This window comes from Protomyctophum parallelum (assembly GCF_964188405.1).
Source record: "Protomyctophum parallelum genome assembly, chromosome: 22".
Taxonomy (NCBI): domain Eukaryota; kingdom Metazoa; phylum Chordata; class Actinopteri; order Myctophiformes; family Myctophidae; genus Protomyctophum; species Protomyctophum parallelum.
Genome location: NC_139714.1, coordinates 6191327 through 6216666, shown reverse-complemented (window position 1 = coordinate 6216666; position 25340 = coordinate 6191327). Strand labels below are relative to the sequence as shown.

At 45.9% G+C, this 25340-nt stretch overlaps 1 protein-coding gene across 1 annotated transcript in view; it reads left to right on the top strand.

The window, feature by feature from the left end:
- Positions 1-25340, top strand: part of LOC310853635 (receptor-type tyrosine-protein phosphatase zeta-like) — a 74243-nt gene that overhangs the window by 37032 nt on the left and 11871 nt on the right. Inside the window, exons 3-22 of the mRNA XM_083758026.1 lie at positions 3192-3371; positions 6920-7071; positions 7545-7640; positions 9324-9390; positions 9627-9784; positions 11310-11460; positions 11654-11847; positions 12426-12552; positions 13168-13217; positions 14491-14976; positions 16368-16548; positions 16782-16937; positions 20437-20584; positions 21241-21332; positions 21537-21622; positions 22572-22592; positions 23263-23359; positions 24097-24179; positions 24437-24571; positions 24937-25068. Of these exons, the coding sequence (XP_083614152.1) occupies positions 3192-3371; positions 6920-7071; positions 7545-7640; positions 9324-9390; positions 9627-9784; positions 11310-11460; positions 11654-11847; positions 12426-12552; positions 13168-13217; positions 14491-14976; positions 16368-16548; positions 16782-16937; positions 20437-20584; positions 21241-21332; positions 21537-21622; positions 22572-22592; positions 23263-23359; positions 24097-24179; positions 24437-24571; positions 24937-25068 (2792 nt within the window). The remainder of the gene's footprint in view (positions 1-3191; positions 3372-6919; positions 7072-7544; positions 7641-9323; positions 9391-9626; positions 9785-11309; positions 11461-11653; positions 11848-12425; positions 12553-13167; positions 13218-14490; positions 14977-16367; positions 16549-16781; positions 16938-20436; positions 20585-21240; positions 21333-21536; positions 21623-22571; positions 22593-23262; positions 23360-24096; positions 24180-24436; positions 24572-24936; positions 25069-25340) is intronic.

Below are 25340 nucleotides of genomic sequence, written 5' to 3'. Positions count from 1 at the left end.
ACTTTATGTGCTATGGACTTCTGTCTGAAATAAAGATTACATGATTATACACTGCCCAATTATTATGTCTTTGGGGCGGCAGTGGCTCAGGAGTAGAGCAGCCGGTTCCCAGTTCCATCGAACGGGTGTCGAAGTGTCCTTGAGCAAGACTGAACTCCTAATTGCTCCTGATGTGCAGGTTGGTTGCCTTGCATGGTTTCCACCCCCCCCCCCCCCCCCCCCCCCCAAAGCACTATATAATACACCTTCTTCCATTCATCTGTGTTATTATGTATGTTTACTCACTACTGGCTTGTACGAGTGTGTACTGTAAAGTGAGTCAGAACGTGTACTAAAGGAGCAGCCATTAGGTGTAATTGTTCCTCCATTTATAACGCTCATACAGCCAAGGACAGTGAGTCGCTGAGTCGGCTTTCAGAGAGAGAGAGAGAGAGAGAGAGAGAGAATGGCATATAAATAGTGATCCTCAGAGCACAGGTCTAGGTTGTTGCGGGCCAGTCATTCTAGAGCTTAGTGGAGTCTGGAGAAGTTGAGGGATCTCACTGTTGATGAAGCTTTAAAGGTGATTCCAGACCGAGCAAACTTGTCCAGAGACTCCAGACTAGTCAAAACTAGTTCAAACTGTCAAAAGACTGCAAACAGACTGCAGCAGACTGAGCACTGTCAACCGACCGCCGATGAGCAAATCCCGTGCAATGACTTTCCATACCAGGAGGTGGCAGTAGTCTGCTGTGCGGTGCCCAGACGGAAACAACTGTCGAACTAAAAACGGAGATGCTATCCAGCTCATAGCATGATTAGCTAGCTGAATAGCTAACCTATAGGTCTATACTGTATGTGTACAAAACGCTCACATGCATAGGTAGTTCTGTCCACCCTCTGCGAGTCTGCATGTAAACAGCAGTGTTGGGCTTTTTATACAAGCAGTCATTTATTATGCATACCGGTATGTTTATTATCGTAATAACCCGTCACTTCTCAAGGCAACAGAGTAGCCTACTACAGACAATAACAAACCCGGCTCTATAGCTCCTTCCGTCTCTTTGATTGACAAGCTAAACAACCAATGAGGGTGTTCTACAGAGCCTTGATCCCACACCCCCACCCCTCTTCACTATCGACTGGGTAAATCCGTCTGTGAATGACCAAACATGTCAGTTTGATCATGATCCTCGTCGATAACGTCAAGACTAGCTATCGGGATCCTGCCGACAGGATGGACAAAATCAGTAGCAGTAACATTAATCTATCAGTGTCACCTTAGCTTTTAACCACTTTAACCGTTATTTTAAACTTTAGCTATTGAAAAATAGCAGATATCACGTGCTTGTAGATCTGCAATTATTTTTTATGTGAAAACGTGTGAAAATCTTTGAATATAATCTTGCAACTCAAATCTTTGCTTCTGGGGTATTCCTGGCCGAAAGGGGTCGGCCGCCAAATACATAACATTTTTGGGGTCCTTGACATGACATGAAATAGAAACGTAGGTTTTTCAGAAAACTGATTTAGAAGACATTTGTGGAATCTCGTCTCAGGTCTCAATGACTTAAGAAATGTGTTTTAAAAAAAATCTGCCTGCTATGGTGGCACTATAGGCAATATGTGAAAAGGGTGGCATTTCTTCCTCAGTCTAGTTTCACGACAATCGCACGCTGTGTTCATGATTTGAGGCATTTTGTTCAAAACGGAGCACTCCTGCAAATCTTCACCAATCAGGATGGAATATGAATAATCGGACAGATCCATCTTGATCACATGATTACAGAGATACTGTGTAGTGTGTACCGATTTGCGTGATGCTTGACCTGTTAGAGCACAGACAATTTGACGGATTTTGTGCCCTAAGCAATCATTTGCACGTGCGTGTGTGCGTGTGTGCGTGCGTGCGAGTTTTGATTGATTGATTGAATACTCTATTAACAACTTGCAAATGGTACAGTACGATTACACAATGATGCTAACACAAATCGCCCTAAGGGCTTTTTCCATTGTGTGTGTGTGTGTGTGTGCGTGCATGCGTGCGCGTGTGTTTGTGTATAAATACTATATCTATATGCAGTGCGTAGCTCCAGGCATTATTTTGAATCAATGCTTACAGAGCTGCCAGCTACTGGTTGCCATGGCAGCATGTTTGTCAGGAACAATGTGTGAGGTCCAGAACACACACACACATACACACACATGGACCGACACGCGGAAACAACGGTCGGACTCGGACATGCGGGCGAACATGCACTGCTCCGTGCTTGCGGTTAGGGTTAAGTTCGGGCTTGAGGTAGGTTGTCGGTCTAATGACAGTCAGACCAATATGTCTAAACTAAGCCTGTACCCACTACTTTCATAGCTTGTAGATCTGCTATTTGGGAAAAATCGTGAAAATGTGGCTAAAATATTTGATATTCTTTCACAGCGAATGTTTTTAACTCAAATATTTGCTTGTGGGTGGTCCCTGGATCAACATATTTTCTGTACAACATATATTTCAGGTCTCAATGTGTTAAATCATAAGTTCCATGCATGCTGCCTGTGGGGCCAAGTACAGTTCATTCATCATAACATGTTGGCCCTCTGGCAGTGGTGTAACGTAACTACATTTACTACATATATACTTAAGTACAATGTTGAGGTATTTGTACTTTACTTGAGTATTTACAATTTACAATACTTTTATTTCTACTCCACTACATTTATTTGAAGATTTCTATTATTATTATTACAAAACATTAACCAAAACCTCAGCCCTATTTCAGCCATTTGAAAATAGCCGATCAACAAGCAGTTAACTTTGATCTCTGTGTGGGCTCCCCCAGAGGCCAGAGTTAGTCCTTGAGCAAGACTCTGAACCCCTAATTTCCCCCTGATGAGCAGGTACGTACCTGGCGCCAATGCACATTGTAAAGCCGCCCCTTTGGGGGGCGGCTTTACAATTTACAATTTACAATTTTGATATTGTGATGTCACTATATCACAGTTGTTTTTCATTGGCATGTTTGACTGTCAAGGTTTCAGCCTCCAGGAAGAAACCCTAAATACAAAGGGAAGACATTATTGCACATAACAACCACACCAAGGGGTCTAATGAAATACTGTCACCTCATAAACACATGAAAAACTGGACAAAATACAAAAATCACGTCACTCCATCTTTAAGTAAAACTTAAAGAGTACTTCTCCCATCCACAATGCAGGTGCCCTGAACCAGCGGCGCTGGGGGAAGAGGTACCCCTCGTGTAACGGCGCCAAGCAGTCGCCCGTGGACATCGACGAGACCTTCACCCAGGTCCGTGTGCAGTTCCAGAACCTGCAGCTGGAGGGGTGGGACCAGCAGACGTCGGAGTCCACCACCGTCCACAACGATGGCAAGACTGGTACGTACCCAAAGCGATTGACCTTTTGCAGACCGCGGCCATCTTTCCATCAGAGTTTGGAAGTGCTCGCTTTCAGCAAAGCAATGTCCTGCATTATGTGCAAATTCAAAACACGTGCATGCGTGCGTGCGTGCGTGCGCCTCGCACACCTCGCAGCACGCGTGTTGCTGTTCATGCTTTCATTCTAAAGTCATGAACCCACATTAAAGACCGCATCTTAATCCCCAGTATTATATGTGGAGGGCGGCTTACAGATTATCATGCATGCATATACAGTAGGACGCCGACAGTGAGTGAAGGGAATGCACAGGGAAGGAGACAGGCTGCATGTAAAGAGGAGACAAAGAGAGTGAGAGATATGACAGACAGACAGACAGACAGACAGACAGACAGACAGACAGACAGACAGACAGACAGACAGACAGACAGACAGACAGACAGACAGACAGACAGACAGACAGACAGACAGACAGACAGACAGACAGACAGACAGACAGACAGACAGACAGACAGGATTAATGTGAGTTTGAGCATATGAGAACAATAGACAACAAAGGACAAGAGGGGGTGGAGATGGATGTCAAAATACAAGAGATGAAAGATGAAAAGGAAGATGGAAAACGAGAGAAAGAGAGAGAATAGAGAAGCAAGAGAAGAGAGAGAGAGAGGGAGAGAGAGAGAGAGAGAGAGAGAGAGAGAGAGAGAGAGAGATAGAGAGTAAAGGAGAAAGGAAGAAGAGAGAGACAAAGTGAAGTTTAATGTATGGCGTGATTAATGTCTTTATTAATGTGTCTAAATGAAAAGTGTCTGGGCTATCATCTCAATATGACTGCTTGTGTGTGTGTGTGTGTGTGTGTGTGTGTGTGTGTGTGTGTGTGTGTGTGTGTGTGTGTGTGTGTGTGTGTGTGTGTGTGTTTGTGTGTGTGTGTGCGTGAGAAATCTGCGCATGTGTGCTTGAATGCGTCACATTTACAGTATGTTAATATTCATGAAATGATTTTCTTGTAAGCGGGCAGAGAGGAAATTGGCCAATATACAAGAGGTCTTCGGCTGTTGATCACAGCTCTGTGTTTTATGGAAGAACATTAAGAGAAAGAAAGCTTCTTTCTCACAAATGAAATTAAATGAATAGAGGCCGTCTTATCTTTTCATCTTTTATGGAGGATATCTGAACAATTGCAATGCAACTCCATTTCTGGAACAAAGTTCTAGAGCCGGGGAATTATTTTTGTAAAGTTATGTGCTGAATTGTTAAGTAATCAATTACATAGTTACTGTTAGTTGCTATCATCACTACGTTGTTTTTGGTCTAAACATGCCATTGTGTGATGATGAAGGCATCTTTGTGGCTGAGCAGTTTTGTCAAAGAGCCACATCAGCATAAGTCTGCTCACAGTTTTTCCCGGGGTGCGCACGCTAATCCGACATTTGCAAATCACCCGTCGACATGTGTTGGTCCGACCTGCGTTGCGCCGTGCTTGCGGTTAGGGTTAGGTTAGGGTTTGGGGTAGGTTGTCTTTCTAATGACTGTCTGACCTTTGCCTATTTCTCACCCTTATAGTGTGATGAAAGTGCATATGCTTATTGCTTAATGAAATTATGTAGTTATTCATAATATGTCCAGTTGGTGCTCTTTTGTGCTCCAGTGTGCTGTGAGGTGTGAAGTACGCTGACAGTGCTGTAAAAATAACATTATTGTTATGTTATGAGTCACAAAAGCAGCAGCCAGGTCTGTGTTGACTGTGACATTAAGTGGATGTGAGTCATACTGTATGAGTCAGAGCTTTCGCTACAAATCAAATCAAATGGATTTTCCTTCATGTCTCTTCTTTATTGGCTGATATCCATGGTGCTCTCAGGGTGCTTAACTTATCAACACTCTTAAGTCTTACTATGAAAACCTGTCCGTCAATTGGTCACGCCTCCATATTTGGTTGCCAATCCATCACGCCTCGTGACATCTCGTGGCGTCATGGAGACCATTAGACATGTGATGTCACGTGATACGAATGTCAATATATGGCCATATTGTGACAGTCACATGATAACCACCAGTCTGGTTGCCGCGACACGATTCACACTTGCAAATGAACCAAGTTGGTACATAATTCCTCCAGGGAGCATGCATGCTTGCAACACGTTTCGTGGCAATCCGCCCATTAGAATTTGATTGATTGATTGATTGATTGAATACTTTATTTGACAGAAATGTAAACAGCACAAAGTACAATCAGGCATTAAACGGGATAGTTCAGAATCTTTTTTACTTAAGTTGTATGAAATACTTGCCATTAATATAGTGGTTGCAACTGTATTAATGTATTGCCCGAGTCCCGTGGTCGGAGTTCTGCTCTGGTTTTGGTGGATATGAAGTAGTTCCGATCATTTTGTGGGGGCATAGGGGGCCACGCATTGAAAGTAGGCTAAATTAATCTACAAAACTATCGTCACTTGTATTGTTGACCTATTTCTAAATATAGCATCTTTTTTGACCCCTCTATCACACGGAACTATGTTTTTTGTGTCCATGTCACTATGCCCAAAAGTTGCAACCACTATATTAAAGTATATTAAAGTATATTTCATACAACTTAAGTAAAAAAATTGTGAACTATCCCTATAAGGCTAAAAAAAAAAATGGTCTTGTGTATTCAATTTATCAACATAGCATAAAAAATAACACAATAAGTCGTCAAATACAAAACACTATGTGTACATTAAGGAGGAAAGATAATAATGTTGCCAGTGAATGACACCTTTCTATGGGAAATTGCATTTACCTCCCCATGATATCTCTTGTATGCAAGTGAACAGTTACGTGTGTGTGGCGCTAGAGGACAAGCCACGACTCCCCCAAATCAGTAGAATGAATCCTTGCTGAATGCATTCAGTTTCATGGCAATAATTCATGGCAAATCTGCCCGTTAGATTTGGAGTCTTCTGTTCTGTGTACGTGAACCTTTTTAAGTGGTGCAAACCACTTCTACATCCAGCTTACAATGCCCTGTACGTGTTTGTGTGTGTGTGTGTGTGTGTGTGTGTGTCTGTCTGTGTGAGCATGGAACGAGAGAAGTATGTGACATGGCTGCCACCTGCTGGACGCACAGGAGTTGCACCACTTGGTTCACACTGGTGTGATTTTTATCCTAATCGTGGGCCAAGGCTAAAGTCTCTACCAATTCAGTATGGGGCATACTTTGGGCACTATGATGGTGCAGGGTAGAGTAGCTGCCTATTAGCATCGTCGTGGCGTCTAGTGGTTCAAATCCATCGCAGTGCGGTCAGTTTTGGAGCAGAATGTGAACATTTGAACATTTAATGTTGCTGCTAGCTAGAGGAAAGGAATAGACAGGCCTGTGGGGTCACCAAAACCAGTAGCTGCCATATCCTCTGAATGACACACAGCTGCACAGAGCTTTTCATGTCAATTTGGTTTTCAATATACGGTATGTTGTGTGTGTGTGTGTGTGTGTGTGTGTGTGTGTGTGTGTGTGTGTGTGTGTGTGTGTGTGTGTGTGTGCGTGTGCGTGTGTGTGCGTGCATTGCAGTGGCCCTGGCTGTGCATGGGGAGTTCTACGTGACTGGAGGTGGGCTCAGCAGCAGGTTCCGTGTAGAACGCATCACCTTCCACTGGGGGCAGTGTAACGCATCGTCAGACGGATCAGAGCACAGCCTCAATGGCATGAAATATCCGCTGGAGGTACTCTGTCTGTCTGTCTGTCTGTCGCTCTCTCTCTCTCCATCCGTATGTTCATTAATTTGCCATATACCACTAGTGTTGATATTGACACCAATTTCTTTTAGACAGTCTTTTGAGTCAAATTAAGTTTTAGTCATATTTTAGTCAGCTGAAATGTTTTAGTATTAGTCTAGTAGTTTTTGTTGATACAGTTGATTTTGTCGACAAAAGAATATTTAAATGTCATCATAATGGCAGATTTTACACTTGGTTGCATGCTGAAAATAGCCGATCTACAAGCTAGCGTGACGTGTTGTGAGCTTGTAGATCCGTATTTTCAGAGTGCAAAAGCCGAGCGCGACCAAACATTTTTCGTCCTCGTTTTAGCGACGAAATCAACACTGCATACCACCCCCCACGCCACGTTAGTTTTTTTATGCTTTTAAACAACCGTTTCTGTAAAAATGCTGCTGTTTGGTCCCTGTTGTCTCCAGATGCAGATCTACTGTTACGACCCGGATCAGTACCAGAGTCTGGACCACGCCGTGAAGGAAGGAGGGAGGATCGCTGCCCTGGCTGTGCTGTTCGAGGTATGTCTAGGGCTGTTTAAGGTATAGTCTGTCTGTGGTTCGAAAACCGTTCAGGTCGAGGTCCAAAAGAGAGCGTTTGCCCGGGACCCAAACTAGTGAAAATAGCAGACCTTCAAGTCTTAAGTAGAGTACTTAACTCCATTATTACCACTAGGTGGTAGCATAAGCACACCTAACCTAGGCCACCCGTCTGCTCTCACCATAGAGTATTAAAAGGATAGAGACTGATCTGGCGCGAAGCTCCGCCCCCTCCGCTATTCATGTCAGTGGAAGTTGCTCAGTGGCGTTTTGAAGCACCCGGAGGGACCGTCTATTTCCGCCTTTTTGGGCGCATTTCCGCATTGGACCTCCACATTTTGGAGGTCCAATGGGGATATGCAACCGAGCGCTCAATGTTGAAGCCCAGCTGCACGGGGTTTCCTCGTCATAAATCCACGGGTCCGCCTGCAGTCCTTCCTCTTACCACTAGGGCCCAGCGCTTCAACATTGGAGTGCCTAGCTGGCCCCTTGGCTCTCACTCTACGAGCCTTGTTTCATTTCCGGGTTATTCAGTGAGGTGAGCACAGTGATCGTTAGCCGTAGCTCATACCCCTTAGCGCTGTGCTCAGCGATGTGATACAAACTCACTCAACGATTTACAATCGTCGGGACAGTGCTCGAAGCTTTAGACTGAGATACAGAATAAGGCCTAACAACAATATACTTTGGTTTCCGATTGGCTGTAATTTTTGGGCTGAGTAGGTAGGGAATTTATTTTATTATATATTATTTCTTTTTCGTGGGAAGGATGGGTAGCAAGAAATGTATTTTATTTAATTTTTTCGTGGGAAGGATGGGTTGTGTCGTCAACTGAACTTACAGTCAGCAGATGGGATCCACCCGTCGTGCTCTCCGGGATGGAGAAGCCGACTTTTCTCTCTCGTAGTAAGTCGAGTACGTCGTTAAACAACTCCTCCTTGTTGTTCTGGGCTACTTTGGCTTTGGGCAGGTGTACGTTTTGTTGGGCTGCAAACAGCCGGTCAAATGCTGACGGAGGGGCAGAAGCATGAGCCGAAGGACGCTCCGAGGCTGCCTCCTCGCATCTCATACTTAAAGTTGAACATGGCCAACACGCACCCAGCCTGGGAGCCTAGAGGCTCCAGCGTATGTCGACTGAGATCGTTCATTTATCCGCTCGCTTGTGTCTCCCTTCTGCGGACGAAAACCGACACCGGCACTTTTTCACCTCCTTAATTATGTCTGCAAATTATTTGTTATTCAATCGAATTATTTGTGGTGGTGCTTTGCACGGGCAGACGACAGACACGGTACACATGCTGTGTTGTGTTGTGTTGTGTTGTGTTGTGTTGTGTTGTGTTGTGTTGTGTTGTGTTGTGTTGTGTTGTGTTGTGTTGTGTTGTGTTGTGTTGTGTTGTGTTGTGTTGTGTTGTGCGTCTCCTCGCGATGACGCAATCCAAAACATTTGCGCACGTGATATTTTAGATGAAAGAAAACTTTATTTTGACTTTGCGCGACCAGGTGGTCTCACCAATCAACTAATCGTAGAGGAAAAGTTAAGTAAATGTGCTGTAGCCTACTTAGTTGCTTTCCATCACTGACTGTATAATGCATATAATGCACTGAATTGTATAATATTATTACATTCCATTATCACTAACGTATCACTTGTTCTCTGCTCCACAGGTCACCCTAGAAGACAACGAGAAGCTCACACCCATCTTAGAGGCCGTGAACTCTGCCAGCAGGTTTGGTATGTCCCTGATAGCTCTGATCGGTTAACCAATATTCCCCAGAATCCCCAGCGCTTGCTCCATACGCGCGCACGCCCCTCTAGACCAGAAAGCACGCTGGCTGGGACCGGCTAGTATGTCCCTGATATCAACCTTATGTCTTATCAGGTTTCTGTGTGTGTGTGTGTGTGTGTGTGTGCCTGTGTGCGTGCGTGCGTGCGTGTGTGCGTGCGTGCGTGTGATCTTTGTGACCCAGGTAAGAGTGGTCCGGTGGATGCGGTGGCACTGCGAGCCTTGCTGCCCGACAACACCGATAAATACTACATCTACAACGGCTCGCTGACCACCCCGCCCTGCTCCGAGACCGTGGAGTGGATCGTCTTCAAACACACCGCCGCCATCTCTGACACACAGGTCGTACGCACACACACACACACACACACGCACGCACGCACGCATGCACGAGCACACACAAACAACTTGACAGAAAATTCCAATTTAATGCTGTCACTGCCATCAGAGAAATTGCTAGAAAATACATACTGTACATAAACCGTGTATGTGTGTGCGCGTGTGTGTGTGTGTGTGTGTGCACGTCATGTACTGACTGTGCTTCTGCATTTCCCTCCATTTCTCCATCTTTTGTGTCTTCCACCCACACACACACCCTAAAGGGTTTCCACCTTTCACATAGTATACCTCATCCTATGGCATTACTTTCAGTTGTATGTAAAATGGATTGACGAATTGTGTGGCCGACTGGCCTTATATCTCTCTGGGCTTTAAGACCCCATGTTGTGCATTGGGGTGCACCCACGCACGCACGCACGCACGCACGCACGCACGCACGCACGCACGCACGCACGCACGCACGCACGCACGCAGAATGTAGAATGTGTAGAAATAGGACACATGGAACAGATAGCAGTCCTGTTGTGTTTGCTCTATTTCCTCCAGTATGAAGTATATCCTAGAATGAAAGTGCATTCTGTTGAGCGAGATTTGTACAAATGTTGTGCCGGGTTAGGGTATAGTGTGTATGGGCGTGTAAAATATACAGTCTTTAGTACGTGCGTGTGTGTGCGTGCGTGCGTGCCCCCCCCCCCCCCCCCCACGGGGGAGTAATATGCATAATTTTCTCTTCATTCACCTCAGGGAGAAGAGTTTTCTGCAGACATAAATAATTTAGCACCCAGCCCTCTCTATCTCTCATTCTCTCTCTCTCTTTCTCTCTCTCGCTCAACTTTTAAGTCAATTGCAATTCAGGAACCATAGTGCAGTAATTGGCGCGGTGTCATTGTGTCATGGTTACATCAGCAGAGCAACAGTAATACCCATCTCAAATTAGACTAAAATAAAGCAATAATGTATGAATACTCCTGTCTGTCTGTCTGTCTGTCTGTCTGTCTGTCTGTCTGTCTGTCTGTCTGTCTGTCTGTCTGTCTGTCTGTCTGTCTGTCTGTCTGTCTGTCTGTCTGTCTGTCTGTCTGTCTGTCTGTCTGTCTGTCTGTCTGTCTGTCTGTCTGTCTGTCTGTCTCGCTCTCTCGCTCTCTCGCTCTCTCTTATTCACCATTCTCTCTGCCAATCATACACAGGATTCTACATTCATTGTATAGCCTGATTCATGCCGAAAAACAGCAGATCTTCAAGCTCACAACACAATGGAAGCATACACAGTATCTCTCTATGTCATGCATGGGTCACCACTCACCAATGTGTCCGTGGCAAAGACTTGGTCTTGTCCGTGTGGCACATTTTAGATTTTCTGTTTTACACACCATTGACAATGTTCTCATTACACCCAATTACTTAATGTCAAGTGTGTGTGTGTGTGTGTGTGTGTGTGTGTGTGTGTGTGTGTGTGTGTGTGTGTGTGTGTGTGTGTGTGTGTGTGTGTGTGTGTGTGTGTGTGTGTGTGCGTGCGTGTGTGCCTCTCCAGCTGGAGGTGTTCTGTGAGGTGATGACGTTGGAGCAGGCGGGCTACGTGATGCTCACAGACTACCTCCAGAACAACTTCAGACGGCAGCAGCAGCAGTTCATGGGCCAGGTGTTCTCCTCCTACACCGGCGTCGAGGAACTGCTCACGCCCAGTGAGTGTTGTTCTCGTTTTGTTCACAAACAATATAATTTGAAAATTAGGACAACCTAAAACATGAACCTTGGTTGAAACCCCCACCCCCCCAAAGTTGTCCTTTAATTAATTTCCACCACTGCAGACTCACTTACATACTCCAATAATTCCCTATACTACTCTCTCTCTCTCTCTCTCTCTCTCTCACTCAGCCTGCAGCTCGGAGCCAGAGAACGTGCAGGCGGACTCCCAGAACGACAGCACTATCGTGGTGACGTGGGAGCGCCCCCGTGTGGTCTACGACGACACCACCATCAACTGGTACACGGTGACCTACCAGAGCATGCAGGGACCAGCGGCCACGGCGCTCAGGCAGGAGTACCGCACCGACGGGGACCAGGATGTGGTACGGTACAGCTCTTAACCCATTTAGGACTGAGGTCTGTTTCTGAAAAACCCATGTTTCTATGTCAGTGGTTCTCAAAACATTTTCATGTCAAGGACCCCCAAAAATATGTAATTGGCCGCCGACCTCCCTTCTGAAAATATGTTGTTCCAGGGACCCCCCCAGAAGCAAAGATTTGAGTTAAAAACGGTCGCTCTGAAAGTATATATTCAAAGATTTGCGACACATTTTTCAAAAAATCAATAGCTAAAGTATAACATACTTCTGTCTGTTCAAATGGAACCAAATGGACCGGTGAACACTGTCAGAGTTCCACTCTTCCTAGAGTGAAACACCACCGTATACGATCCATCCATCCATTACATCACATCACAGGCTGCTGCTGATTCATTGATAACACAGATCAATCCTGACCTGATGATGCGTCACTGAAGGTCACGCATCATCTGTGTGTGTGTGTGTGTGTGTGTGTGTGTGTGTGTGTGTGTGTGTGTGTGTGTGTGTGTGTGTGTGTGTGTGTGTGTGTGTGTGTGTGTGTGTGTGTGCGCGCACGCGCGTGCGTCTGCATGTGTGTGTAGGGTGCCATGGTCTCCGGGCTGCTGGCCAACAGCAGTTATGTAGTGCAGGTGGTGGCGGTTTGTACCAACGGCCTCACAGGACGATGGAGTGACCAGATCATAGTGGACATGCCCCTGGAAGAGCCTGGTAACGCACGCACGCACGCACACACACACGCACTGCATTCAGTACACTTCAATCAGTCCCGAGACTACCTCCCCATTTGGTCCCGGGAACGGTTGGGTGATCTGCTCCCGGGAACGCTACGCAGCGTTCACACTACCACAACATCTGCCAACTGCCAAGTGGTCCCGAGTCCATAGTGTGAATCTGCCCTCAAAGTCAGCCTTATTGCTGTAGTTTTCACTCCGACACAGAAAAACAAAGACACGTACGGTGTGAGCTTGTAAATCTGCTGTTTTTGACAATTTGTGAAAATCCGTGATAATGTTTGACGATTGCTGTTGACAATTTCTGACAATGTGGCCTGTAATGACCTGCCCAAAACAGAGACAGCAGGTTGTTAATTGTTTATTAATCTGCTCTGAAGAAGGCTGTTTGCCGAAGCGCGTCAGCGTTCTCAATAAAATATGAGATATTGCATCTTAGCCAGTCGTTTATTTTTCCACTTTGCTGGTTTATGAGTCAAGTTATATTTCAAGCTGAGCACCCACTGCCTTATTAACCAAGGGCAGTTTCCAGAGGAAGCACACCTGCTTTTCGTTCTTTACCTGGTTAATTGTGTATGTCTGTTGTCTCCAGAGAGTGATTCAGACGACGTGGACATGAATTCAGAAGATGACCAGGAGGAGGTGAGAGTTCCATCTGGCTGTGACGTGAGAACAAAGCAGATGTAGAGCCATCTATATACACCAGTGGTTTTCAACCCTTTACCATTTGATCACTTTTAGACTCAATTGACCCTTCGCTAAGTCCCTCCCCAACCTGTCCAATAGGCACGTTAGCAGCGAGGAGAGAGGTCAAACTGTCCTTCTCCCCCATAGAGATGCATGTTAAATGATGGGATTTCTCCATAATAAATAATGGATCATTTCAGTAGCAAAACCTTCAAAATGTCTTCTAAATCTAGTCAACCGGGCCTGCAGTAGCTGTATGCACTGGGAATATGTGCATGACATATTTCAATAAACTAGGAATACGAGGAATACGATGAGGGAGAAACAGTATCCAACATCAACTTTAAACGACCGTCCAACAGGAGTTTTCATGTTGCACGGTATGACTACGTTCATTAGTATTATTGCCATCAGCTGGGAGGCTCAGTCATGTAACTTTCTCGACATTAAGCTGTGTATGTGTTCAACAACACAGCCAATGCAAAATAACACTGACAGCTATGAGGTGGCGAAAGCTTGTCCTGCATAGCAACGGTTGCTAAACTATTTGGATTTGCATTGGACAATCGCTTTTTGGGGTTGGGTTTAGCGAAGGGCCATTTTAGCCTCAATATTCTGTTATCGTTAGATAAGATTTTGTCAACAATTCCAATGCTGTAACGATGCTGGTATACCATTAGGAGAGATAACAAGCAAACGTCAAAATAACAATTCTTCTACATTCTCTAGTCTTTTGTAGACTTTTAGGAAATTAACTAAGGCAGAATGAGATGTTTAACAATAATTGAACTCTTGAGAGTGTAAAATTAAACCAAATGGACCATTTGTCCATTTGGTTTCATTTTACACCCTCAAGAGTTAAAAGATCTATAAGGCTCCATTTGGTTAGCAACTCTCCATCATTTAGCTGGGGACTACCTGGAACCCCCTCAAGGACCACTGGTGGTCCCCCGACCACTGGTTGAGAACCACTGTGTGAACATGACTAATTAGCGTCCTTAGATTAGATCCCCACGCTCTCTAAAAGCTTCATTATTCTGAATTTATTCTGTCGCACCAGAGCAGTCAAGCAGGGCTGAGTACTATTTCTAGCCACTGTACAATAGAAGCCTTTTCTTTTTGCCGGCAGGGTGCCAATGTATGAACTTGAAGTGGGTTTAATTAGGCCTATTAAATCAGTCGCGCACTATTAATTACTGCCAATTATCGCGTGTTTCTGTCCGAGAAGAAATGGGAGAAGAAGTCGGATATTCTGAACCAGGTGGATGACCAGAGCCCAGTGGAGGAGGTCCCACCGGAGCAGACCAGAGTGTACCAGAACCAACCCATAGCGGGTCAGAACCAGAACCTCCCGGTCCAGTTCGGCCCTGGCTCCTCCTCCTCCTCTCCCCCTAAGACCACCCTGGAGCCCAACGCACGTCTGAATCAGAACACCAAGAAGAAGATGACACCGCCGGGGAAGAAACCGCGGCTCAAGCCGGAGCGGAGCGGAGCTCTGGACGAGAAGAACCGGATAGACGAGGAGAACCGGAAGAGTGGCGCGCTGCCGCGCCGGCCGTCAGACGCTACGTCTGATGGCGCCTCCATCTGGGTGGCCCAGTCGGAGCAGCCAGGCTTCCTGTTTCCCTTCGCCCCGCCCACCACTACCACGCAGTCGCCGGGAGCTCGTCGGCGAATCACGGAAGAGGCCTCGTTGGCGGCGCTGCCGCAGCAGGTGAGCAGTCGCACTCGTTTTTATTTGTACTCAAAGTTTTTACTTAAGTGAAAGTATCAATACTGCAATTTACAATTGAGGTATATACATAACAAATTGTTATAATGAATCATACGTAAACTAAGAACGTAACAGTGGAATATCAATATAATGAAACTACCTGTATGCATATATACTATAGAGTGCTATGTCTACATAAAATACTATCTAAGTTACATAAGTTGAGCCTTTGCATATGCCTGTAAAGGCTAGGGCAAGTGCTACGGGCCAAGATGGAGTCTGAAGAGTTGGGTTTTCAGACTACAGCAGAATATTGGGACTGAGTCTGGTTGGGAGTGAGTCTGCAGTTCTCAGTCCAGAGTTCAACATTTACTTTAGTAAAAGTACTAAAGTATTGGCTTCAAAATATAAAGTACCAAAAGTAAACATACACATTTTCTAATGTATAATCTTCTTTTGAAAATAGCTCACAATGCCTCGCCTGTAAGCTTGTAGATGATCGGCTATTTTCAAATGGCCGAAATGTGTATAAGGTTGAAGTAGTTAAGGTATGTTTTGTAATAATACAAAAATAACGTTTTCAAATAATTGTAGTGGAGTGAAAGTAGGCCTACAATATTTGCCTCTGAGATGTAGTGGAGTAGAAGCAAAGGTATTAGACATTTGAAATACCTCAGAATATTACTTAAGTACAGTAGTAAATGTACTTAATACTTAGTTACTTTCCACCACTGGTAATCAGTCACGCTCATTATATTTGTGTGTGTGTTTCGGTTGAATCCATCCATTCTAGAACAGTTTCCTCTGTTCACATTTTCACCATTCCTGTTGTAATTGAGCTATGTTACCCAACATTAATTTATTTGTAGTTAGAGTTAGATCATGTTGATGTTAGTATATGGCAGGAACATGCCTCTGATCTACTTAACGACTAGCCTGGTTAATAAACCAGACCGAATCAGCCGTTGGCAAAAAAAATTGCCTACCGGCGGATTTCGGTCTGGAGAGGCTCAATTGTACGCCCATTTTCTACACACGAGAACGTGTGCGCCCAATAGGGACACGGTATGCAATATGGGCGGGCTTTGGTACAGTGACGTTCAATGCTTGAGACCTTTGACTGACAGTAGCTCTGACCAATTGCGTCAAAGAGAAAATGTTTCCCTGGAAATGAAATCCAAGCTGAGCCTCCCCAGACTAATATCCCGCGGATCCGTGCGATATTAGTCTGGTTTATTAACCAGGCTACTTAACGACCACGTCACATACCATATGAGTTTTCCTCTCGCAAGGGTTGACTTCGACTGGCAGCCCAAATCCCATTGTATATGAAACCTTTTTTTTTGTTGTGAAAGTACTCCTCTGATGCTATGTGTGTCATCATCATGCAGGTCAGTGGACCTGACGGCTCAGACCAGACCACAGAGACAGACCTGTTGCCCACTGTGGTGTCTGACCCCTACACCCCTCCTGTTGCTGACCTCTACTATGAAGACGTGCTGGGCACCACTGGCTTTGAAGCCTCCACCACCACCGCCACCACTGCTGCTGCTGCTGCTGCTGCTTTGCCAGGTTAGCGTGCATGCCTGTGAGAATGAATGAAGGGAGCTTGAACACATCTCTCAACTACAAAAAACAAAAAAACGTGTGTGTGCGTGCGTGTGTGCGTGTGCGTGCGTGACGGTCATGAACGAGCACCGCCGCTCCTGAGTACGACAGCGGCGATTTAGTAATTGCATAAAAAGAAATCCGTCATAGGAGGTATATTTTGTTGTCTGTCTCAACGTGTATATTTTGTCCCTCAGATGACGACATGGACATGGGGTTGTCCTCCGTATCCAACGTTTCCATCTCCTCTATGATGGCAATAAGGACTACAACACCCAGCAACACCCTCTCCAGCATGGCCTACAAAACCTCCTCCTCCTCCTCCCCCACCACCACGCAGCCCATGTTCTACGGTAGGAGCGACGAGAGTTGACACCAGTGCATGTTGACGAAAAATGTTCCGTCGACCCTTTTTCACTGACGAAAACAAAATAAAAACAAAGTAAACAATTTAGCCATGATGACTAAAACTAAGACTATTAAAACAACAATTAAAAACTGGTGTCAGAAAATAGCTGAATTCACAGAATGTGGAGGAACGCTTTGTGAATTTCTGCTACAATTTCTGCAACGACAGTGGTGACTATTGATTCTGATGAGATGGGTGGTGGTGGTGTTGGTGGTGGTGATGATCATGGTGATGGTGATGAGGAAGTTGAAGGTGCTGTGATGGCGGGTGATTGATTGAGGTGGCGGTTCTGACTTAGTGGCTGCATGGCCGGCGTGTTCTCGGAGCTTGTGCTGGTCTCCGTTGAGGCTATGATGAACTTTCACGCTTCAAAGCTCCACTGAGACGTTGTTGTTTTGCATTCACTGTTCTGTCTGAGTTCAGTAGAGCTGCTTCTACTGCTGTGACTCCTCTCTGCCTTCAGCTGCATTCTCCTCTGCAGCTCGAGCCTGCCCTCTGGCGGTTAAACTGTTTAACAGCAAGCCGTGCTTCTCAGAAAGCTACTTCCCAATCCTGGCTTCCTCTCTTTGCATCGTTCTGGTCTTTCTGCTGCTGGATGGTTATTATGGCTATGACGATCACTCTGCTGGTGGATGGTTATTTCACTCTTCAAAGCTCCAAAGAGCTCTCCCTTCATTTTGTCATCATCGATGGATGGATGGAAAATGATGAGCTGTTTCTACACCACTTCACTCTACTTGTGATTTGGGACTTAACATCTTCTTAACGACAACAATAAACCTGAGATATTACACACAGTAACCACTCTATACTGTATACCTGTGTGTAATTTTTAAAGGTCTGGTGACATTTGTAAGTTTTCTTAATTTTGTAGGTTTTCTGAGCTCAATTGCACCCAAAAAACCTGAACTTTTAACATTCAGTAGATTCTCTGTGGTCTGGGGTTTTCTGGCTCAAACAAGTGCTCCGATTTGCCTGTGGTGTGGACTGTGATGTAACTGTCCACAAATCCCATATAACAATTTGCCAGCAGATGTCACTGTTGAGGGATTTTGCCTGTTTTCACTGCAGCCCAAAGGGCTTCAGAACTCACAGAGAAATCCCCAGACCACAGAAAATCCACTGAATGTCCAAAGTTGTGTAATTGAGGTCATAAAACCTAAAAGAAAAACGAAAAATTTAAATGAACGTCATTAAACCTTTAAGTAATGGTTGTCGCATAAATACAAAGGCTCCTCTGGGTTCGTACTTGTGATTCAAAACTTTGCCATGAATTTCCTTCTAGCGAGAAAACCTTCGCCCAAGTCCCAGGGAACATCTCTGGACCGATCCGTCGGACCACTCTCAGAGGAAGGGTTCTTGACAGAGGGGATGTTAAATAGATCTCCCTCTCCGTTTGAGGAATCCGTCGGCGGCCTCCATCCTACTGTAGTCTCGCCTGGAGATGGAACGAGCAACGTTACTGTTCAGCTTCACGACAGGCTCTCGGGTGAACGCTCCGCCTCGCGGGAACGAGATTTCAGTGACTTGACACGACGCTCTAATGCCCCAAATCGGTTTCCTGCTGGGGGAGGAGTGTCAGCCAGGCCTGACCCTCCTTCTGACGAGGAGCTGAGTGTCACCTGGGGAAATTCGGGTGCATCAAGCACCTCTGTCAGTCAAAGTGACAGCAGTGGCACGAACCTTTCTTCACCACCCTCTCGGAATAGGTTGGGTATTTCACGCCTAAATGTTCTCCATGAAGAAGACGGAGCTAAAACACATGCCGAACAGCACTCTCCCACCTACAGTGAGTCTCTCTCCACCTCTCCGTTGAATACCGTAAGACCTTCTTTTCCCCATTATTCGTGGGAAAGCAGCACGGACGGACAGACGGACGGCAGCTACTCGGGCTCTGGTATGTACAGCGACAGCCTCGGTCATGATTGGGACAAAGTGTCTTGGCTGACAATATACGCTGACCGTCACCCGGTGACAAGAAGCGAGACGGCCGCCGAAACCAACGGTGAAACGCAAAGCCACAGAGGAGGCTACGCAGAGAGTGAGCCTGCGGCGGGCGAGTCGAAGAGCAACAGGGGATGGAACGACGATGGATTCGTCACGGACATTCTGACTGACTTTTGGACGAGAAGCGAGACCGAGGGTGAGTCGAGCGATGAGACCGAGGACGCTCCCTCTAACGATGAAGATGTCCATTTTATGGTTAGGACCGAGGTCACAACCGCAGCCACCAGCTGGCCGGAGGAATCCAGCGGTTCCGGAGACGACGCAGCAGATGCGACGAGGGACGTCAAAACGCAGAACGAGGACAAGCGGTCGTTTGTCGGTACGAGAGAGAGAAGTGGAGAGGGAGATGACGAAGGAGACGTGAGCGGCAAAGACAGCCACGCGGGGGTTTTGGCCGACGATGGGAACGGAAACGGTAAAGTCGACGTAGATCGAACCGTAGATGGGGACCGTCTGCAGGACGTTAGGAAGGAGAGTACTTATGAAGCGGAACTGCACGTCACTGACCTCGAGGACAGCAGAGAAGTAGAAGTAGAGAGCGTTAGAGGTGAATATGGTAATAGAAGGTCTAAAGAAGGTCTCATCGCGGTCAATGCCACTTCAGAGCCACATGTTGAAAACAGTGTTGGGGAGACTCACAGACGCACAGGTAGCGATGGCGATCATAATGATGATGGTGGTGATGGTGGTGGTGGTGGTGGTGGTGCTGGTGATGAAGGTGTAGTTGTGGGCGGCGGCTCGGAGCGCCCCCTCACAGAGGGTGCAGTCTCTGGTGGTCCTCCTCCCACACCGATGCCCTCTGGTGGCATGGTGGTCCCTCTGCTCACGCAGACTCCCTCTGGTGGCGTGGTGCTCACGCAGACGCACAGCGGCAACAACAGAGGCCCCATGGAGGATCTGAAGACAGGTATAAGTTACAACTCTGTAATAGTATCAATACTTCCATGTAGAACTGCTCTGTCTGTTACAAAAGTATCGGCATCAAAATGGACTTAAAGTACTAAAGGTGAAAGTAGTCATTATGCAGAATGTGCCATTTCAGGTTTTCTAAATGTTTAAGCGTCTTTTGAAAATAGCAGATCTACAAGCTCACAATGCGTCGCAGCTCTCTACCGAAACCAGTTGCAACTCTGGTTGTATAGACGTTTGAAGCGGTTAAAGGGTGAGAGGATCTATTTTGTAGTATCTGGGTTTTTCTTTTTCTTTTTTCAGGAACAATAACACTTTATTTTAACATTAAATTGCTTGTTAAGAGGGATGTATTGCAACACATTCGTTGGTGATTATGAGTTACTTTACACACAAACCCACTGATTTATTCTCTCCCAAATCTCAAATCTCTCTCTCTCTATCTCTCTCTCTCTCTCTCTCTGTCTCTGTCTCTGTCTCTGTCTCTCTGTCTCTTTGTGTCTCTCCACCACCTCCCACCACACTAGATGGCAGCAGTAACAGCAGCCATGAGTCCAGGGTGGGTTGGGTTGGACGGGTGGAGACGGAGAAGAGGACGGTGGTCCCTCTGGCTGTGGTGTCCACTCTCACCGTCTTCTGTCTAATGGTGCTGGTGGGAATACTGATCTACTGGAGGTACACACACACACACACACACACACACACACACACACACACACACACACACACACACACACACACACACACACACACACACACACACACACACACACACACCACGTTGTGATTGATGAAGAGTCCAGGGAAGTGTCTGTCTGTATTAGTGATAGCCTGCACCTTTGACCACAGCCTAGAGACGAATGACCAAGGTTATTAAATACCAACGACTCCTACATACAGTATACCATCTCAGAGCTGGCCTATAGGTGCAGACTATTTGTTTTTATATATTTGACAGCCTAGGCTAGGGCATACCCACAGACTGGTTGTTAGAGGGTTCCAACAACTTGGGATGCCAAAAAGGAGGCAAAAAGGCTGGCAAAGTATTGTAGTGTCTCTGCTATAATTGCCCAATATATGCCGGAGACGCTGCTACACTTACCCATAATCTTACTTATACCCATAGATAGAGTACTGAGTGACTTGCCTATTGTACCATGAAAACACATGCCATGATTTTGTGAATGTAACCTATGACATTTGTGTCCTTGTATGCATCTCCTTTGTGTGTGTGTGTGTGTGTGTGTGTGTGTGTGTGTGTGTGTGTGTGTGTGTGTGTGTGTGTGTGCGGGCGTGTGCGTGTGCATGTGCGTGCGTGCATGCGATTACAGGAATTGTTTCCAAACAGCCAACTTCTACCCAGAGGACACCATGTCACCTAAAGTCATCTCACCTCCGTCCACACCTGTGCTGCTGGCCACAGGTAACACACGTGTGCGCAACTGCACACGCACGCCATCACGTATGCATGCATACACGCACTCTCACTCACTCACACGCTCGCTCGCACGCACGCACGCACGCACGCACGCACGCACGCACGCACGCACGCACGCACGCACGCACGCACGCACTCACACGCACGCACACACACACACACTCACATCGTCTCTATGGCCTGTTTCAGATGGCCACGAGCCACTGACGGTCAAACAGTTTGTGAAGCATGTGATGGAGCTCCATGTCACCAACACCTTCTCCAAGGAGTTCGAGGTACGTGACGTAACACTCTGTTCCCTCTCACCTTCCACAGTCGCTGCGACTGGTCTGAGACACAAACCAGTAAACCAGTAAAAAGCTCAGTGTTCATTCGTACATTTGTAACTCCTGCATTTGTGGTTACATTTGTACACGTACTGTCTCTGAGTTCCACTGACTCTCAAGAGGGCCCTATTTTGCGTGTCTTAAGTACCAGGTCTTATGACTTAAGTTTAGATACGGAGGCGTGACTAATGCGATTTGACCACTCAAAATAACCAAACTGGCATTGGCCATGCATCCATGTCTTAAGTTAAGTCATAAGACCTGGTACTTAACCCATTCTGGGCGGGAACCCCTTTTGGTGTTTTGCCCCCTCAGGCCCGGGAACCCAATTTTGGGTTCTGTACAGTATGTACAGTATTCAAAAATTACAAATAATGCTGCTATATAAATATTTGAAGTTTTTCAGAAAACTTAGGTCAACCTACAGCACCTTAATGCTCCCCACCACGTCTCAATTAACATCATGCATAGTTAGTGATCGCACAGGGATCATTTCATCATACTGCTGCCAGACAGTCAGCTCAATTTAAAATGGTTTCTGCAATAAATAGGTACCATCAATTTCTTTCCCATTATTATATTTAAAAAGAGACATGTAGCCTATGTGTATTCCCTCTTAGACCCACATCTCTGTGTGTATCTACAGCCCATGATCCTGTACCTGCACTGACTCCTCTGTCTGTCTGTCTGTCTGTCTGTCTGTCTGTCTGTCTGTCTGTCTGTCTGTCTGTCTGTCTGTCTGTCTGTCTGTCTGTCTGTCTGTCTGTCTGTCTGTCTGTCTGTCTGCCTGTCTGTCTGTCTGTCTGTCTGTCTGTCTGTCTGTCTGTCATCCTTCCCCCACCCCCCTCCTTCCCCACACCATCTCTGTGCTTTCTGCATCCCTACCATCCTCCATTAGATTGTCAAAGATTCTTATGAGGTAAGACACCTATAATCCCCTTTGGTATTCATGTACAGTTGACTTTTTTTTCCTCCTATACCTTTTAGTTTTGGGATTAAGAAAGTTTTTTTTTTGTCTCTTATAGATCCTCCAGATTATTATTATTCTTTGCCAATGATGCTGCTACGCAACCGTCAGCAACTGCACTGATCTTGTGTCTGTAATATTACAATATTGTCAGTCATCATTCACATCGTAACGTTATGAATGTCAGAGCATGATCAACTCTGTAATAGTTTTGCATTGTCAACATGACGTGATTTCATTTTGATTTCCTGTCTTTGTGGAGTGAGACTTTTTGAAATGCTTAAACGCTGCTGTCATTGTCTACTGTCTAGTGTGTGTGTGTGTGTGTGTCTGTGTGTGTGTGTGTGTGTGTGTCTGTGTGTGTGTGTGTGTGTGTGCGTGCATGCATTTTTTATTTATTTTTCCATTTGTAACTGAGAGCTATTGGCCCACTGAACCCATGTTCAACCTATGTTGATAGGACGTGTCTGAGGCCGCTGTTGGAGGTTATACACCAGGGGACATGGGAGAGGGGGGAGAAGCCCAAGACCTCCTGGGCCCTCGGAGGACATGGGAGAGGGGGTGAGAAGGGGGCCTTGCATCGTTTGCTGATGGACGTCGTTGTGCTGTCTTTGTGTTTCAGGAGGTGCAGGCGTGCACGGTGGACATGGCCATCACCACGGACTGCTCCAACCACCCCGACAACAAGAGCAAGAACCGATACATCAACATACTGGCCTGTAGGTGAAGCTTTTATTAACCGATACGTCAACATATACTGGCCTTTTAATTATTGAGTGGTGCAGCCACTCCATTACGGAACATTGTGTGTCCCTGCCTGGGTCCCTGCCTTGGTCCCTCGGTCTGTCCGAGCACGGAAATAGCGTTTGGTTGGTTTTCACAACCAAGTGTCACTGTTGCGCAGCCTAACAAACACACACACACACACACACACACACACACACACACACACACACACACACACACACACACACACACACACACACACACACACACACATATCCCCGCCCCCCCGGGCCCCAACCCCCATCAAGGTCATAAAAAGGAAAGTAGAACCGAAACAAATCACACCTGTGTGAAGTGAAGGGCTCTAATCAATTATTGACCTTATAGCAACCTTGAAACGTGTCTTAGTTACGTCACCAAGAATGGTGGTCCCTTATTGGCCAAGGGTTTCCACTGACATCCCGACAGCCCATTTGCTCAGACTCTCCATTCATTGTCAATGGCATTTTATGTTTGTGTTAATGGACAATAACGTTTTCTTCATCATATCTTTAATTATCTTTAAATTCTAACTTAGCTTTCAATTAACATCTCGTAAGCTGATATTACTGTATTAAACACGTTCTATTATTATTTATTACTCCTTTTTATTCTTTTATACTGTACCGTACTCATTATTATTATTTTAATACTAATAATAATGAACCTTTGTGGTTCTTGTTTCATGCAGATGACCACAGCCGTGTGAAGCTTTGCCACAGTCTGGACAGAGATGGAAACACCACGGACTACATCAACGCCAACTTTGTTGATGTAATTAATTAGTTGTTGTTTTTTTTTGGAAACCTTAATGTTGAGTGTCATCCATCGTAGCTCAAAACAGACACATTTAGAAGGTTGATTTGTAAAAAGAAAAAAAGTAAATTGTTAAATTGTGATGTTATCAAACATAAATTAATAATTAGAGGTGCAGGGATATCAACCACCCTCCTTAATCACAATACCCAAAAAAATTATTTGACTCAAAAGACACTGCTGAGTATGTGTTGCTCTCTCCTGCTCATGCTCAGGGCTACCAGTGTCCCAGGGCCTACATTGCTGCTCAGGGTCCACTGAGGGCCGTCAGGGAGGACTTCTGGAGGATGGTGTGGCAGCAAAACGTCGGAGTCATCATTATGATCACTAACCTCAAGGAGAAAGGCCGGGTAGGAACATACTTCTATGATCACCAAACTCAAAGTGAATTTGTCGTCTGTGTAGAAATACCATGTTGTATGCCTTCAGTAGCTAAAGAGTGTGGGTCGCGCCCCGAAAATAGCTGATCTACAAGCTGTCGACGCGTCACGCCGCAACGCGTTCTGTCCAAAAGTGCCCTTTTAGAGAATTTCAGCCCCTGCCTCTCTAGCATTCTCTGCACGTCCCTGTACTTCTTAGTCATGATCACTAACCTCAAGGAGAAAGGCAGGGTAGGAACATATACTTCTAGGGCCCTGTATCCATATAAGGTATCGGTATCAGCCCCGAAATAAATTGTAGTAGAGTTGACTGTTTTCGTCGTGTGTTGTTTCAGACCAAATGTGACCAGTACTGGCCAGAAGAGAACCAGATGGATTATGGTCCATACCAGGTGACACTGAAAAGCACCAAGACCCTGGCCTACTACACGCTGAGGACCTTTACTGTCCGACATGTCAGCAATAAGGTATACCACCTACATCAACATCTCAGTAAGGTATACCACCTACATGAACATCGTGTCTGTCACAGACATGCGCAGAGCAAGTTCGGTCAGGAAACTCAGTGCAGTTGCCGACGGCTGTTCATTTGGCCGCCTCAGCGTCACGTTCTCATTCACATGATTCTCTCATTCAATCACACGCTCATTCCATCTTCCTGCCGGCTATTTAAACTGGAAGTCTGCACTGCTCCTCCTGCTTGCCTGCTGCTGCACACTGATACTGCTGCGCTGCTGTC